At 32.7% G+C, this 19,536-nt stretch overlaps 1 protein-coding gene across 1 annotated transcript; it reads right to left on the minus strand.

Moving 5' to 3' along the window:
• Nucleotides 1–2,603: 2,603 nt before the first annotated feature.
• On the minus strand, nucleotides 2,604–14,649 carry LOC123654373 (alaserpin-like). The gene is made up of 10 exons (XM_045590286.1): nucleotides 14,565–14,649; nucleotides 12,682–12,776; nucleotides 12,198–12,341; nucleotides 11,879–12,082; nucleotides 11,677–11,775; nucleotides 11,450–11,590; nucleotides 11,174–11,383; nucleotides 9,019–9,163; nucleotides 4,842–4,982; nucleotides 2,604–2,744 (listed from the first exon to the last, which is right to left on the minus strand). Exons 1-9 carry the CDS (start codon nucleotides 14,587–14,589, stop codon nucleotides 4,843–4,845), a joined length of 1,203 nt encoding a protein of 400 aa, XP_045446242.1. The 5' UTR covers nucleotides 14,590–14,649; the 3' UTR covers nucleotides 2,604–2,744; nucleotide 4,842.
• Between the last annotated feature and the right edge of the window lie 4,887 nt (nucleotides 14,650–19,536).

Raw genomic sequence — 19,536 nt, forward strand, 5'->3', positions numbered from 1 at the left:
ATTATTGTTTTACACAAAATTGATTGAATTAAATAATAAAAAAAAGTGTGTGTCAGCTTCGGCACGCGACTAGAGTTTACCCCTACATTTTAATATTGTGATTGTCGCCAGTCTCACGTCACTGCTCGGCATTATTGTTTCACATGATTTCAAATCCTATTTTTTTTTTCGTAACACGGGTTTTATGTAGTTACTTAAGGAGTAAACTCGAAAAATCAAAAAGTATTTAATAAGCATTAAATTATCAAACAATATTACTCCAGGCGCAACTTAAGAGGAAAAAAATCGTAAACATATTATTTGTTAAATACAAATATTTATTTATAACGAGAGAAAAATACATATACAGGATATTTATAAACAAAAATAGTTAGTAGAATATAGTAGTATAAAAATGATAGAAGCTACTCAGATTCCTTAAGCAATAAAAACTCCTCTTGGTTTTCTTGTTCTTTGTTCATTGTTTACATTGTTCATGTGCTGCTATATTTATATATTCTGTTACCTAAAAACAAAGTTATAAATATATAAATAAAAACTTATGAATATATATGTAGTTGTTTATACAACTTTTTATGTGTATAAAAAAATATATTGAAACTTTCTTTAATCTATCTAGTTGTATGTTTGCAAGTAATACTAATTTTCACAAAAAAAAATTTAAGCATTCATACTATCTTATAATCTGTAAAATAGCTGTTTCGTTTACTAATATTTTGTCTGTTTGAATACGTTAATTTCACTTCATGTATATGCATCTCTTTTTAACCGACTTCCAAAAAAGAAGGAGGTTCTCAATTCGACTGTATTTTTTTTTTTTTTTTTTATGTATGTTACATCAGAACTTTTGACCGGGTAGACCGATTTCGACAAATTTTGTTTTAATCGAAAGGTGGTGTGTGCCGATTGGTCCCATTTAAATTTATTTGAGATCTAACAACTACTTTTCGAGTTATATCTAATAATGTGTTTTTACTTGACGCTTTTTTCGTCGACCTACGTTGTATTATACCGCATAACTTTCTACTGGATGTACCGATTTTGATAATTCTTTTTTTGTTGGAAAAGGGATATCCCTAGTTTGGTACCATGATAAGGAAACCAGGATCTGATGATGGGATCCTAGAGAAATCGAGGGAAACTTTCGAAAATCCGCAATAACTGTTTACTGGGTATACCGATTTTGATAATTTTTGATTTAATCGAAAGCTGGTGTTTATCATGTGGTCACATATAAATTTTATCGAGATCTGATAAACTTTTTGAATAATCTTTGATAACGCGTAGTTACTTGACTATTTTTTCGTCGATCTACGTTGTTACTCGTCGATGTAATTGAAGTCGGTTTTTTTTTCGTTTGCGAGCAAACACAATTTTGTCTCTATTTTTCTTCGCCTGATTTCGAAAGAATCATATCACACACTAAAAAACCAAACGGCTTAATAAATTCTTTCTTAGAATTTTCTTAAATAAATTATTATGAAACTATAAATGAATACACTAAACAATAGGAAAAAATAATAATAAGAGATTATAAATGAATACTTTGCTAACAGTATTATACAAAGTACTGTTTTAAAATACATAATCCGAAGTTAATGCGCTATACTAGCAATTAACAAATGATACTAATCTGAAATAATTATCATTTGTAATCAAATAAATGTGAATTATGTATTGCTAATAATAAATTGGATTAGAATATAATTGGTTAATTTTCAAACAAAATGAATTTACAGCAATATTATGGAAGTTATTAGTTAAAATACATGTATAGTATAATCCTAAATTGACCCTGTTTAATGTTATATCAGTGTTAATTACAACATATATAATAAATATCTTTTAATTGACATATGATAGAACGTTTTTCGTGTTCAAATAATTAGTTTAAAAGTATATTTATGTCAGATTAAAATTTGATTCATGATAATAAAACTATTTACTTTTCTTTTTTAGTAGCTAATGGTCTGCGTGGCTTTACTCGGATGGAAGTAAAAATATACATATATATATATATATTTGTAGATATGCTATCGACGACTTTGGAATTTCTTCGCAGTTGCATGTTTTCTCCAGTTTTTATCTCAATTGTTAATTTAGTAAAACAATACAGAAGGTAATTTTAATTCTTCACTAACACGAACTGACTACAGACAGATAACATGAACAAGAAATACTAATTATCTAAAGGAGTTGGAATCGTGAAAACAGATGATTGGTAGACGATGGATGAAATTGTTCCTATAGTTTAGATTAACTATTTATAATATAAAAGATAAAGTATCGAATGTATTGTCAAATCATAATTCTATGTTTTAAATTTAATGTTCTTTATAAGTGCTAACATAGAATAAAACCATGTAGTTACGGAATCGGGCAGAAAACATAGAAACTAAAAATTGTCAATACATTTGGAATTCATACTCGTATGACAGCAACCGTTCATTTAATTTATTACTTGTGGTACTGGTGTACCAACCTAAATATATACTCAGGTCTCCGTTTGTCGCATAAAATACTTTCTTCGACTGGTATATGATAAAAATAGAACAATTTACCTTATTTTAAATAAAAAAGGTTTTTTGTCAAAAAAAATTACCTCCATATTAAAATTTATTGACGGAAAATGCCACTAAACAAGATGTTGTTTCCACTGTATAAGTAAAATATAAATGGATGGTCAGCTTTGAAGATCTTGATTTGTGGATTGATTACTGCAGATAAATACGCTACGCCAAATGCTGAAAATAAATAATACTTATTAGTGCAATAGTCAAACATAGTTGCTATTTGGTCAAAGTGGCTATATAACACAATACGCGTATGAATATCATAAAAAATATTATGAGAACCAATTAATGATCAGATATAAGAACCTAAATTTCCATCTTAGTTCAGCGACAGACGGCTTAATTGAGTTTTCCAGTGTCAGAAAAACGTAACCAAATAGAGTGGATCCAGCGAGCATAAATTTTCTCAAATAGTATTTTTATAATGCATTCCATTTCAAAGTATTAAAAATCAACGATTAAGTCTGCAATTGATGACGACAAATATTTAGGGGAACTTATAGTTGTAAATTACACATGTATACAAATGTACACTCAGCACAACTTTGGGTTTATATCAACTTTAAATAAGACCGATCTGCCAGTGATCCAAAAATTATAGCTCTTTTTGTGAGATGTACAGATGGCTCGGCTTTAATAAGTTGTTTCGTTTTTAAGTGGTAGAGCTTTCTATACATATACATATTGTACATGCTTATTGTAACGTATTTAGACCTTTATACACTACTGATATTGATATCTAATGATTATTATACAGATTTTAAACCCTTTATTTTTATATGTGATTTATACTTATACGCCTCCTAGATTTATGTCCGAAAGCATTAGAGCGTGTCTTTAATTTAAGACTTCGTAATAGGTGTTGTTGCCCGATTTAAATAGCGAAAAAAAAAAATCATAGTGACGTTAGTCTATATTTCATGCCGTTGTTAGTGAACATTTTATCTAATATCAGATTAAGTTATAAGACATATTGTTAATAATATCTCGTGCTATTTATTCAATAGTGTTTAAAATACACCCATGATTCATTGATTCCTTCAGCCTGTAACATCCCACCGCTGGTCATAGGCCTAATTTTTCAAGTAGGAGGAGGACCCGAGCCTAATCCATAACGCATTAATAAAAAAATTGTTTTCAAACATGGTAAATTTATAATTAAATAAACTGACAAAAATATATAAAAAAAAAACAAAATATAATAATAATATATATATAAATACTATGTGTTTGGAACATAAAAAGATAAGCTTTCACTAAATTTTGTAAAAAAAGAATTTTGAAAGAAAAAATAAAAAACCAAAAATTTGGTTTTTTGAATTTTTTACATGAATTTGAGGTTATGTGAAAAAAATGTAGATACAAAAGTTGTAGTAGATCTTTTTACTACCTACAACTTTGCCATTGTGCTTTTTTCCATAGGACTTGTAGTTTAGCCGGAAATCGAGATAAACTGTTTTTTATCCTTAAACCCTACCACTTCCCGACCTCAGATCGCCCGTAATTTATTTTTCCTCTCATTTTTGTTGTATTCTCTTTTACAATGGGTTATCCCACTATAATTTGTTTTTGGTAATTATTGTTTCATTACGTAAATATGTAGGTACGTATTTATGTAACACGTATGGAAATATGGTAAGATCGATTATTGACCAATAAAAATAATTCTTGGTTTAATAATGACTCCTAAAGTATAACCAGTCATCATCATCAGTGACTCTTAAAGTATAAGATTGAGTTTATAAATATAAGATTATAATATTGAGTTTGAAGTTGTATTTTTAAAGAAATAACTCTCATGGCACAAAAATCGATCTAGCCTTAGATCAATCTTTCGTAATGCGTACTTTTAAATAGAAAAACATTTTCTTTTGTCAGCTTATTTAATTTCAAGAAATTATAGCCATGAATACAATACTATATTTATTAAATATATATGAAATTTAAATATATTTGAAAAAAATTTAAATATAAATAAAATTTAAATATATATGAAATAAAATGTTACTATATGTAATAAATATATATTTATTACATATGGTAACATTTTTTTGATTTAAAAATTAACAAAATTTAGTATCGAAATTTGAATATTTATGTGCGATACAATATATAATATTATTTGAATGGTATTAAAGTTACAAAATAAAAAAGAACGGTATCACTGTACATTCTTGAGTATTCCATTAAATAGAATCAGTGATTCAGATTTAGCAAATAATGTTTACATTATATGAATCGTATCAAAGTTACAAAATAAAAATTTACATCATCCACTCCGGAATACTCCATTAAATAGAGCTAGCGATCCAGATTTTACTACAAAGTAAAAAGGTCTATCGGCCTTGAAGAGTTTAGGAGGGGAGACATTTTCCACTACGATTGCAGACAAAGTTCTAATGCCGAACTCTGAAACAAAATCATAGTAATCGATATATTTAGCCATAAATAATTATTTCACCATTTATTTAACAAAAATATCGCTGAGTAAACGCATTTTAAATGTATTATTTTATTTTTAGAATATTATTGATTTAGTAATTAAGTAAATACCTACTACCTACCTTACTTGTATACAAATAGCAGAGATATTGGAAACCGTGTTTGGAAACACACAATACACAAACAGAAAACCCCCAGATCATGACAAACATCTATAAAGCCAAAACAAGTATTTGACACGTGCGGGGATCGAAGCCACAAGCGCCTGAGCAACAGCCAGTGCAGTGACCGCTGAGTCAAGAATTCGCTATATTGTTCTAGCATCAATATTGATTATAGAAATATTTCTCAATTTTTGTCACTACATCTTCATATATCACATATTTAAATATTACACACAAACCGTACACACACATACACACAACACATACACAAACACACATACACATACACAAACACATATATTATGATTTGATAAATAAAAATTTACATAAAATAAAAATGAAACAACATACAGTGATATTAGACTTTTAAAAGTACACCATTGAATAAAGTAAATGCTTTAGATTTCACGGCGAAATAAAATGGTCTATAGGCTTTAAAGGTCTTTAAGTAAGGATTTTCAGAGTAATAGACGCCAAACACTGAAATAAAACCACAGTTTTCGATAGAGTATAGCATGATTTTAATATTTTATTACTCCAAGAAAAAAAAAAAAAACTATTGAAAGACTAAGTTTTTATTTTATACAACTAGCTTGGCAAACAAGCGTACGGCTCACCTGATGGTAAGCTATTACCGTAGCTTATTGACGTCTGCAACACCAGAGCATTGCAAGCGTTTTGCCAACCCTATCCCCGATCCCCTCCAGGGCCTCTAGTTACCTTACTTACCACAGAAACAACACTCTTTGAAAGCAGTATTATTTAGCTGTGACTTTGTAAGATCGAAGTACTTCTATAGTCGGGCTGAACCAGATTTTGAGCACAATATTTCCTACCTCACCTAACCCCACCTGGTAATTGTACCACTTCACCCTACCTCAGTTAAAAAGTAGAAGAAATTATTATATAGCAAAAGCAGACAGATATAGGAAAAGCAGTCGAAGCAGAGTGCTGGAAATCTTGATGCTTTAAAAAGCATATTCTTTATTATATGTAAGAGCTGTTTCTGCTTGTGGAATAAAACAGTCATGAAGGAAATAAGCCGTAAATTTTATTAACCTTTATATAACCTTTTACTATATTCTATTTTTAGATATTAAATTAAAACAAAGGTGATTTTTTTTATTATCTTAGAAGCTTTTTTAATTGAGATAAAAAAAGCATATAATAGGCTAGGCGCACCAGTAAACGACACATGTAGTTAAAGAAAATCGATCATTATAACGTACAATAATCGGTCATGCAGATTTTTGGTGGGATGTGACTCATTACTGTCACTGTGAATTCTACCATAAACTGAATGAACCAAACTTATCGAATAAATTTTTAACGGAATTCCGTAAGGTTTGAAGCAAAGAAGTTTAATATTTAGGCTTTTTATTAGTTTTTAGACTTTTGATTAGGAATTAACATATATTGGGATGCTTGGAGCTTTTTTGGTGAAAGCGTTAGAAATGCGATATTTAAACGGTTTTATTTAGCTCACCCCGTTTGTTTTATTTTTTATTATTCTTGGGTCAAATTTAGTAATTCAAATTTCACCCTCTTCCTGTCAACCGATTAATCTGAAATTTTGTATACACTTTGGATTTTGGTGACAATACAATTATGTTTATTCATTATCATTATAAATTCAAGATGGCCGCCGCTACAAAATGGCGGATAATTTATGTTTTATTAATCCCATCAATATGGGTATCAAATGAAAGGGCTCAACAAGCAGAATACAATATACTATAAAAAATTGAAATACAAGATGGCGGCCGCTACAAAATGGCGGATAGCGTAGGTTTTATCGATCCTATCAATATGGGTATCAAATGAAAGTGCTCAACCAGTATAATCAATGTACTATATAAAATTAAAATCCAAGATGGCGGCCTCTACAAAATGGCGGATAACTTAGGTTTTATCAATCCCATCAACATGGGTATCAAATGAAAGGTCTCAACAAGTAGAATACAATTTACTATGCAAAATTGAAATCTAAGCTGGCCGCCGCTACCAAATGTCTGATAACAATTTTTTATCAATCCCACCAATATGGGTATCAAATAAAAGGGCTTGACAAGAAGAATACAGTGCACTATACAACCTCAATATTTAAGATGGGCCTTGCAATAATGAAGCACTAAATGAATTAAACAGAATGCGAAATAAAAACTAAAAACTAGAAAATAAAAATAGGTAAAAAAACTTTTTAAGTTAAACGGTTTTATGTTAAACATACATTGCAATGTTTAAGATAAATGTACTAAAAACCAAAAAATAATAAAATAGATACAGTCGTGGGAATTATAAACATATGCATAGACTATACTAAAATAAAACCGTGGGGCACGTCAATTGTCTACAAATTATCGACTTAATGTGCGATAGAAGAATTGTTTAATTCGTCGTTAAAATAGGCAGTTGGCCCGCAGACGGTGAGGAAATTACTTACTATTTTCTTGCTCATGGAAATTCCAATAGTTATACACTCCATGTAAATAAAAGAGATGTTTCAACTAGTTTATCGTTGGACATTCACACTGCTGGCTGGCGAGGAATCGTTTCACTGCTCGTAGTTTGTCTTTAATCGACAAAACATATGATAAAAGTACTACTCGCTCACCACTTCGCTGGAACACTCAGCTGGAGCATTTTCTGCCTGAGTATCGGAAGAAGCACGTTATCATATGCAGATGATATATCAAGGAACAATCCTACCACTGATTCATTCTTCGAAAAAGCAATGCGTATGTCGGTTTTAACTGAGGTAGGGCACAGCAGGAATTTCCTGCTCAAAATATGGAGCAGCCCGACTGGGGTAGTACCTCGACCTTACAGAAGACCACAGCTAAATAATACTGTTTTCAAGCAGTATTGTGTTCCTGTTGGTGAGTAAGGTGACCAGAGCTCCTGGGGGGATTGGGGATTGGGTCGGCAACGCGCTTGCGATGCTTCTGGTGTTGCAGGCGTCTATAAGCTACGGTAATCGCTTACCATCAGGTGAGCCGTACATAAAAAAAAAAAAAAAAACCACTATGAAACCCTAAAACTCGCTTATAATCGAGCTTGCTAGCTTGTTTCCACATTCTAGCCCTACTTATCACACGTTGACCAACTGCCTAATTATAGTGTAACATTACAAAACAAACATTTTAATCAACGATTGTAGACAATTGACGTGCCCCACGGTTTTATTTTAGTCTAGTCTATGCATATGTTTATAATTCCCACGACTGTATCTATTTTATTATTTTTTGGTTTTTAGTACATTTATCTTAAACATTGCAATGTATGTTTAACATAAAACCGTTTAACTTAAAAAGTTTTTTTACCTATTTTTTTTATAATTATGAAAGTTTCACATTTACTTACCTTATACAGATATTTTCTTTTGTAGGCTACACCATTTCGAAACAATTATGCAATACCAATTAATATTTCTATGTGTCACAAGTTAATATTAAAAGTTCTGTTCTGTTTGAGTGGTCTATCATGTTTCATGTAGTACAATTAATAATTTTACTATATATATATATTATATATGGACGGGAAAACAATGTTTTAGTTTTTTTTGCTAAGATTAAAATTTAGCTTTTTAGGTTAACCTTAGGTTCTAAAGCGTCATTAAAAGAGCACTATGTATCGCATTCCGCATTACTAACAAAATATTTGTCTACAGTTCATATAGATAAAAATAAATATTATGGATTAAATAATACCACATGGATACAATATTTCGTTTCTTAAAAAAAGTGTTCTTATACATGAAATACATTAATATCTTAATTGATTCGGCTTAGTCGTTAATATCAGGTATTAGTTTTGTTAAATAAAATTACTGTACTTACCGTTAGCTGCAGTGGCTTCAGCACCTTCCTCATTGACTTCAATAAATGCTTTTTGAATAGCTGAATCAATATAAAGATTTCCAACATTTTCCAAAAGGTTATCTAATCTAGCATCTTGTGGAGAAAATAGCTTTTTGACGTCTATCTGTAAAATAATATGCGATTTGATTATCAACCGACTGCAAAAAATGGAGAAGGATCTCAATTCGACTGTATTTTTTAACCGACTTCAAAAAAAGGAGGAGGTTACTCAATTCGACCGTATATATATATATTTTTTTTTATGTATGTTCGGAGATAACTTCTTCGTTTATGAACCGATTTTGATAATTCTTTTTTTTGTTGGAAAGGAGATATTCATAGTTTGGTACCATGATAAGGAAACCAGGATCTGATGATGGAATCCCAGAGAAATCGAGGGAAACTTTCAAAAATCGTAAGGGTGACTAGTAAATTTAATCATGTTTTCATTAAGTACTATAAAGCACTACTATTTAATAAATGTCTGGAGTCGATCTGATGATGGAGAAGAAAGATAGTCGAGGGAACTCTTCAACAATTTATAGCAATTACCTGCTTTTTGAACTTAATTCGTTTCTATTGATGAGAACTTTGCACCTGTATGAGTTATAAGTGCCATTACAGTCTGATGATGGAGACAAAAGTTAGTCGAGGGAACTCTTTAACGATTTATAGCAATTACCTGCTGCTTGAACTTAATTCGTTTCTATTGATGAGAACTTTGCATATATATGAGTTATATATGCCATTTCAGTCTGATGATGGAGACGAAAGATAGTCGAGGGTACTCTTCAACGACTTATAGCAATTACCTGCTGTTTGAACTTAATTCGTTTCTATTGATGAGAACTTTGCATATATATGAGTTATAAGTGCTATTTCAGTCTGATGATGGATACGAAAGATAGTCGAGGGAACTTTTCAACGATTTATAGCAATTACCTGCGGTGTGATCATCTGTCTCGCAGGACCAGGTTTGATGATAGAGCCCATAAACACTCGAGGGAATTTCTCAACAATTTACAGCAGTTACCTTTTGCTGTTTGACGACCGCTTTGATATAATGGTGCATGTGCCGTGTCGGCGGCGCCTAAACACCGACGGTCGCGGGTTCTATTCCAGCTCGGAGTGGATATTTATGTTTATATAAATATTTAATTTTGGTCTAGTTGTTAATCCTTGTGGTTCTCCCAACCTAGCCTCGGAGAACACGCTAGGCTGTCAGTCCCGGTTGTTATTACGTACACCTGATAGCGAACTTTACTCATAGTATGTCGACGCGTTAGCGCAGCGGTCACAGCGCCGGCTGTTGCGCTGGCGTTAGTGGGTTCAATCCCCGCGCACGACAGACATTTGTATTGGTCATATAGATGTTTGTCATGATCTGGGTGTTTGTGCTTGTGTATTGTGTATGTTTCCGAACTCCCGACATAAGAGAAAAAGCATCCTTGTTAGGTCTACCCATCACTAAAAATTGTAAAATAAAATAATTTTTAACAAAAAAAAAACCGACTTCAAAAAGGAAACTAAAAAGTGAAAAATAAATTTACTTAGTACAAAGTAATTCGTATTTTGATGTAGTTAATCAGAAATGATTAAAAATTTTTTATAATTTTGAAGTTGGTGCCAAGTAAATATGACAACAACCTGGCTACAATAACAAATACAAACAGCACACACACAACAAACAAGTACAAAAAATATTATTAGATATGTCAAAACAATAACAGAATAATAACAGTATTCAACCTAATAGTCAATGAAACAAATTATGAAAGAAAACTGAATACAACTTATGATTAGATACTAGAGTAGTTATGGTTTTACTTGGCACCGACTTCAAAATTATAAAATATTTATTTAATCATTTCTGATTAACTACATCAAAATACGAATTACTTTGTACTAAGTAAATTTATTTTTCACTTTTTAGTTTCCTTTTTGAAGTCGGTTTTTTTTTTGTTAAAAATTATTTTATTATGTGTTGATTTCAGAACTTTTTACTGGGTGTACTGATTTTGATGATTATTTTAATTGAAAACTGATACTTGTCGTGTCTATTTAAATTTAATCAAGATGGAAAGGAAAACTTTTTAAGTTATCGCGAATAAAGCCTTATAGTTTTGTTTTTTACCTTAGGTAAAGTTTCTTTCAAATCAGTAGTTGTCTCAATTTTAAACTTAGGAAGGTAAACTTCTACTTCAACCTCATCCATGTTCTCAGTGACCTTGTCGAGTATTGATGGGAATTTGAGTTTCTCCTCTAATTCTTGAATACCGTCTATTTCGTGAGGTAGCACAAAAACACACGACGCTTCTTCTCCTTCGTAAGGTATTTCAAGAATCTGAAAAAGTTAGCATATTTTTTAAAATTTATTTATTAGTCTATGAGAGCAGAAAGAATATCTTACCTGAGCATTAAGTTGTTTACTGTCCGTATATTTGTAATTATCTTTACTATACATGGTTGGAACTTGTTTCACAACATCTTTAGTGACATGAAAGTCTCTGTCTGTAGTTGCAAGTTTGTTAAAAGGATTTTTCCAAGTTCCCTAAATAAAAAGTTTAATGTAAAACAGATAAAGTATGGTCATAGGAAAGAAACAAAGTACAACTTGATAATTATGTTTGTACTGACCTTAAAGTAAATTGCATTGACTAAAAGCGCTCTAGTATCACCGCTTAAGCTATCTGGTGATACTAAATCTTTGATGCGATTATTAGTCTGGTTTTCAACCTGAAAGTATATTTAAAAAGAATATCTACATTTCTGAATAAGCTGGTATTGTGAGTAGGTTACTATGTATAAAATTCCACAAATTAATCAAGTAGAAAACTACCCATGTATTGACTTCATCAGCGGCTTCTTTTTGCAGCTTAAAGTTAATGTTCTGGATTTCTGAACCAAATGTGTCTCGGGTGGCGGCAGCAAATTGCGCATTTATTTTATAATTATCAGCCACGTAGATTTTACTAGCAGTATTCAGCGTAACTCCTTTTGTTGACCGAAGTTTAGAGTTCACAGATGAAAATGCAGCTTTAGTCTATAAAATTATACATATAACAAACATAAGAACATTCGCAGACGTTTTTTGCACAGTCATATAAATTAAAGAAAAAAGAAATAAACTGTCTTTGTATATATCAGTATTGTCTTACTATGTTGTCATTAGGCATTCCGATTGCATCGAGCAGTTCATCGTGGGATTCTCCGACTGAGGCTAGGGCGAGCTGCGCGAGCGGAGTCATTACAGAGTAAGCGGAGAGAACTACATTTTCATCTGGGTTTGACTTCGCTATTTCCTATGAAATGAAAAATAAACATTAATTACACAATATAATTATGTTTAAAATTTTTGAAATAAAAATGTGAAAATATATTATTTAGATGCTATAAATATTAATATTATATAATAATATTTATATGTTTAACAATATTATTATTTAACATAATATTAATATTTATTTTTATATAATTATTAATATTTATAGCATCATTGTCAAAGTATCAAATGGAGCTTATACCAAAAATATTACAGGTTTTGAGATATCGCGTTATGGTTTTTAAAAACTTTTATCTGCAATGTATGTTAGTGTGTATGAATATATGTATGTGTGTAATGTAAGTATGCTTAAAACTTACGTGGAACAATTTTGCGGTGAATTTATTGTTGCCATCATGTAGGTAGTTCTCGAGACTTTTCTCCTGAGCCGAAGTAAGGGCTGCCAGAGATAGCACTGAAAGTATTTATTAGATTTAAAGAAATGAGATTTATATTGATTAAAGACATGTTATGAAGAAGTTGAAGAGTATATAAACTTTATTGTCTGTATTTTATTTGATATAAGGTATCTAAAACTTTAAGATATATTCAATCTTTAACTATATTAAATTCTCGCCTTATTATGAATGATGTTTCTATTAATATTTAATTTATGTACTAAGTGTATAATATAATATATTATAATTTGTAAATACGTTATACTTTAAACAATAAAATAAAATACTCCTCCGTCCACACAATTTTCGTAAAAAGGGGTACAAAGTTTTTGCTTCACGTATTAATACATAGAGAAATAACACATGGCTTGACATGGTTTTTTTACTTGCTACCACATAGTATTTATAAATTTTCGATAACTATAACGACGTCAGATGAGTTAATAGCTTATGATATCAACAATTTATTTTAAGGATTGTTAAGTCAAATTTTAAAGATGCAGTATTATGTATGACTTTGGAGTCTTGATGGAAAAACTAGTATTATAAAATCTACAGATTTGGGAAATAAGGAACCAATAACGTCGTTGTCTCTCTTAATCACTTGTTATTTGGAGTTATGGTAGATTTCTATGAATAAACATAAGTGCCCCAAAATCTCTGTATTCGGTTATATTTGAAATTTGCAAATTAAATTTCGAAACTCGGTTCAAGGTCAAGTATGTATTTCCTATATATATTGTTATGGATAGTGTTTTTATCAAATAAAAAAAAATGTGATCATTTTTGTGTGTTTAATTAAGAAGTAAAATAAACCTATACGATTTATCTCATTATTTTTGTGAGTAACTTTTGATAAGATAGATTTTGAAGTAAAATGTTATTTTATAATCAACTTTTATCACTTTTTTATTCGGCAATGGAGACTAAATATGTGTGAGTGACAGATTTTTATGTGCATCACGTGTATATTTTTGACGCACGCATGATAACATTTCAAATGTTTATTTATCATTTTATAAAATTTATATATATATATACAAAGCACTCTTCATGGGTGTTTCCACCATTATAAATACAGAGAACGTATTGTTTGGATTTGCGATGATGTAATCTAATATATAAAATTCTCGTGTTTAACCGCGGTGTTTGTAGTTAAACTCCTCCGAAACGGCTTGACCGATTCTCATGAAATTTTGTGTGCATATTGGGTAGGTCTGAGAATCGAACAACCTCTATTTTACATCCCCCTAAATGTTAAGGGTAGTTCAACCCTTTTTTTTAAGTTTTAGATAAATTATTTTATATTTATTTTTTTATGATACAATATAAAAAAATACATACAACCCTAAATTCTCAACCCTCTACGATCAACCCCTATATTTAATTTGTTAATTATAAACTTTAATTTTCTTGGCAAGGTTTTTATTTTGTCAATATATAACTTATTTATTTTAAACTTCATTAAATTTTTTTTAATACATGATAGTAACGAGACAATCAACAACAAAATCAAATTAGTTAAATACTTTTTTAAAATATATTAGTTCAGATTTAGCACTTTTTAATTAGTATTAAATATAACAAACAAATATAATACAGAACTACAACTAACCTAACCTTGTTTATTTAATTTAAAAACGTTATTTTCCTCTATCGTAACTCGACATTATTATCACTATGATTTCTCTTAAAAGAAATAGGTATTTGTAATAGTTGATAATTGAATTGAACAGTCTTTTACAACATACATTTACTTTCAACTATTCAACTAATAAATATTAAAATTATATAATATTACTTACAACACAAACACAGAAGGCGCTTCATGATGACGGGACGGAGCACGCGGTCGCCGCTCACACACTAACTGGTATTTTCAAGGTGCTGGTCTTTTAAATAAATCTGAGATAATGTTTTGATGTTACCGTAGCAAACAATAAAGGCTGGGTTATCGAAGTTTCCAAGACGTATTAATTGCAGCTTCAATATAACTAAATAATTATTTTAGACTGATTACGGTTTTTCTATTTAGCACTAGCTTTGCCCGCGACTTCTTTCGCGTGGAATTTAACAAAAAAGTATTGTTCAGTTCCCAGAGCATTAAAATGTAACAACACAATAACTTTTTTGTTAAATTCCACGCGGACGAAGTAGCGGGCACCGCTAGTATTATATATAAATATACAATAATATTATTCTATTTCTTATAGGTACACCTATGCCTGTCTGTATTCACTGGTCATAATATCCTCCGCAACACGGTAGCCTGGTAGAGATCGCTTTTTAGCGATAAGGCTGCCTGTTATACAAAGCTAAGACTAATCTTAATACATTGTATTTTTCTTTGGTGTACACAATAAAGAATATTTATTATTATTACTATACATATATATGTTTGAAAATATTACAATTTTTACAGAACATATTTTTCAAGCATTCATGTCATTTTATCATAATAAAAATACAAGAATTTAAAAAAAAACTAAAACCCGACTACGACACAAAAAAACTTCACTATGCACACTTCACTCTGGACGAACTAGCGGACAATTAAGACGCTACTAATAATACCCCATTTACCTAAATATGACAAGTAGTTTGGGAGATATGAGGGAACAGATAAATGTACACACACACACACACATTCATATAGACTGTTAAAATTATAACCCTCCTTTTTCTTTGCCAGTCCGGTAATAACCCATACCTTATAGGTATGGTAGTATAAATTAATACTCTATTAAAAGTATTATACAAAATACTAATTTTAAATTCATAATCCGAAGTTAATGCGCTTTACTAGAAAATAACAAATTATATTATAACTTCAGCTTATTGCAGTCCACTACTGGACATAGGCCTTCACAAGTTTGCGCCAAAAATGGCGTAAACCCACGTGCGCTACCCATAGTCACCACGCTGGGCGAGTTGGTGACCGCAGGGCTGGCTTTGTCGCACCGAAGACACTGCTGCCCGTCTTCAGCCTGTGTATTTCAAAGCCAGCAGTTGGATCCCGTTATCGGTTGGCTTTTTAAGTTCAAAGGTGGTAGTTGCACTATGTTATCCCTTAGTCGCCTCCTACGACACCCACAGGAAGGGAGGGGGTGGCTGTATTCTTTACTGCCGCAGCCACACAGCATAAATTATTTTAATCTGACATAATTATTATTTGTAATTATCAAATAAATGTAAATGATGCATTGCTAATAATAAACTGAATAGAATACAACTTGATAATTTTCAAACAATATGAATTTACAACAAAATTATCTGAAGTTTATTTATTACTAGCTTTTACCCGTGAGTTTTGAGCGCATTAATTTTTTTTTATAAAAAGTATCCTCTCTTACTTTTATACCTCCTAAAATATGGGTACAAAGTTTCATGATGATCGGTTAAGTAGTTTTCGCGTGAAAGCGTAAAAAAACAAGTTTACATTCACATAAGTACATTTATATATTAGGGATTAGTCAAAATACATGTTTGCCATACATACATTGCCATATAATTTAGTGAATTATATGTTCATTTCAATATAATACATAAGGGAAACGTCTTTTCGTATTTTCTAGCAAAAAATTGCAATAAAATCTGTTTGCTGTATCGTTTGTAACTGGCTGGTTTTGATAACATGCAAAGGTGACATTTTAAAAATGAAATTGAAAAGTAAAAAACGGTTTCCCGCAACTTTTCGTTGGTTTATCTGTCTGCCAAAATAGGTCTAAGGGAATCTAACGAAGAAATTCGGTACATTTTAAAAGTTTTACTTTAATGATTGTGTTTGCTCGCAAACGAAAGATAGACGAAAGCCGCCGCGCGGATGGATGCGTGGCTAGGGGCAAGCCTAGTCATGAGCGTGCCACTCTGCCCTGGGACCGGGTGACCCAGAATTAGGCTAGCCCTTACCCTGGCATGCGGGGCTCTGCTGGGGTGGACAAACCTTTCCATCGCTATTCGTGGGAACGCAATGGTTAAAAACAATTTAAATAACCAAAATGGCGGCGATGTGGTTCGCCGCCTATCATGTCTCGTTCCTCGCGGAGGTGAAAAGTGGCCCATGGAGAGCCGCTTCGCTACGTTGAATGTAAGAGGAGGAATGGATGGTAAGGTAGATGGAGTATGTCAGATGATGGATGAACGATGTATAGATGTTCTATGCGTGAATGAAACTAAGAGGAAGGAATGTGACACCACAGTACATGGTGCCCTACACGGCATACTGGTCGGGAGTCCCCGAAACCAGCCGAGGCTGTCAGGGAGTTGGTGTGATTCTTTCCTCTCGAATGGTTGAATGTGTGATGGAGCATGAATGTGTAAGCCCAAGATTCCTCTGGATCAGGCTAAAAGTCGGACTCACTCGCTTTTTTATCGTTGGGGTCTACGCACTGACAGAGCTGTGCGGAGGTGAGTCATCAAAAGCCCAACACGAGAGAGAGAGGAATTTTGGGATGGCATGAGAGATGTCTTGAATAAGTGCGGAGAAAATGAACAGATCGTGATGTTAGGGGACTTTAATGGATGGGTTGGAGTGAAGCGTGATGGGTATGAAAGAGTTCTGGGTACGTTTGGGGACGAGAGAGTGAACGACAATGGGAGAAGCCTGCTTGAAGTATGCTTGGAATGGAATTTTTGCGTGGTCAACACAATGTTTGACCACAAAAAGATCCATTTGTATACAAGAGATGAGGGTGAGTCTAGACGTATGATTGATTTTGTAATAGTGGATGAAAGACTGAGGAAGAAAGTGCTAGACACTCGGGCATACCGCGGTGTAGGCCTCGACACAGACCACTTCCTGGTCGTAGCCCGAATGCGTGGTCTCTTTAAACGATGGCGACATCGAAGGGCCGAGCCTACGAGTGTTTTGGACAGAGTGAAAGTGGAAAACCTACAAGAAAAGGAAAAGAAAGACGAGTATGTAGAGAAACTGAAAGAAAGTTTTAAAGGCATAGAAGAGATAGGTGTGATTGAAGATTTGTGGGATAAATTTAAGAAAGGGGTCGTGAATGTTGCTATTGAGGTATGCGGGGTAGCTAAAAGAAGGAAAGGTAGAAAGAACTATTATAATGTGTGGATGGATAAAGATGTACAAAAGGCTGTGCAAGAAAAGAAGAAAGCGTGGTTGGATTGGTTAGCGACAAAAGCTAACCAAAAAGTTCAAAAGGCAACGGATGACGAGATAAGGGAAGTAAGAACGAAGTATAAAAGATTGAAATTAGCGGCGAAAGAAGTTGTCTAGAATGAAAGAAGAACGAAAGGATGATTTTGATAGAATGCTTACTGAAGATTTCCAGTCAAACATCAAGTTTTTCTGGAAATCCATCAAAACCGCTAGAGGAAAAACCTCTACCTCGGAACTGAGTACAATCAGGAGTCAAGATGGGAGCATTATAAAAGGAGAAGAATGTGTGTTAAAGAGATGGAAAGAGTATTTTTAAAGTTTGTTCGAAAGAGAGGAAGTGCAGGTACAACATACGGCACCTTCCAAGGAAGAGAGTATAAATGTTGATGAAAGTGAGATAAGCATGGATGAAATAGTGAAAGCGTTGAAAAGTATGAGATTAGGTAATGCTGCAGGGTATGACAGGATTACCGTCGAAATGATGAAGGCTGGACATGGCATAGTGTCTAGCCAGCTGTACCGCCTTTTTGATTTGTGCTAGCGAAATGGGCAAGTACCGGGAGACTTGTGCAAAGCCGAAATCGTTCCGTTGTACAAAGGAAAAGGGTCACGGCAAGACTGCAGGAATTACCGCGGTATAAGCCTCCTCAGCATTGTCGGTAAATTATATGCAAAAGTGTTGATTGAGAGGGTTGTGAATGAAACGGACGATAAAGTATGGGATGCACAAGCGGGATTTAGAACGGGAATGGGATGTACGGATCAGTTCTTTTCTTTGCGGTGCATAGCCGAAAAGTGTTTGGCAAAAAACAAAAAAGTCTATTGCGCGTTCGTGGATTTAGAAAAGGCCTATGATAGAGTGATGAGGAATGAATTGTGGTCAACATTGTCTGTGAATGGTGTGAGCAGTGTCCTCATACGAGCATTGCAATTTCTTTATAGGGATTCTAGTGCTTGTGTGAGGATAAAAGGAGCATACACTGAATGGTTTAATATCGAAAAAGGTGTGTTAGACAGGGATGTGTAGCGTCACCGTGGCTGTTTAATCTATTCATGGACAATTGTTTGACAGATGTAAAAAAGAATGAAAGTGGGTTGAGAATGAATGAGTTACTCGTCAAATGTCTTCTCTATGTTGATGATCAAGTATTACTTGCGTCTTCGCCCGAGAAGTTGTAGGAGATGGTCACTGATATGAGTGGAACCTTTGTAAGAAAGGGAATGAAGATTAATGTACAGAAGACGAAAGTGATGGTGTTTGAAAGAGTTGAGGCAGTGACAGACTGCAATATCGTGATTGGAGATGAACAAATTGAACAGGTGAATGAGTTTGTGTATCTGGGTTCAAAGTTTACAAGAGATGGAAAGTGTGAGAGTGATATTGAAAGAAGAGTGAATGCAGGAAACAGGGTGAATAGAGCTTTGCACTCATTTATGAGCAGTCGGAAGGTGTCTAACAAGGCTCGTTTGGCTGTGCATGAGGGGGTGTTGGTTCCGACACTCATGTACGCCACATACAACCCAAGCTAATATAGTCAGATGCTATTCTAAGGTTTTTTTGTCGTTGTTAGTGTTTATTCTGTTCGTTTATTATTTTCGCTGTGTAGCTACGGTAGAAGTCTTTCCGTGGGTGTCGTAATAGCGTGGGGTGA

This window comes from Melitaea cinxia, chromosome 6 (genome assembly GCF_905220565.1).
Source record: "Melitaea cinxia chromosome 6, ilMelCinx1.1, whole genome shotgun sequence".
Lineage (NCBI taxonomy): Eukaryota > Metazoa > Arthropoda > Insecta > Lepidoptera > Nymphalidae > Melitaea > Melitaea cinxia.

What these genes read in the sequence shown, in the direction of transcription:
- LOC123654373 (XM_045590286.1), bottom strand. Translation starts at nt 14,589, where the DNA reads ATGAAGCGCCTTCTGTGTTTGTGTT. An exon ending in GAATGCCTAATGACAACATA is followed by an intron (nt 12,083 to 12,197) that starts GTAAGACAATAC and finishes ATAATTTTATAG; the next exon opens with ACTAAAGCTGCATTTTCATC. An exon ending in TGAAAGAAACTTTACCTAAG is followed by an intron (nt 9,164 to 11,173) that starts GTAAAAAACAAA and finishes ATTATTTTACAG; the next exon opens with ATAGACGTCAAAAAGCTATT.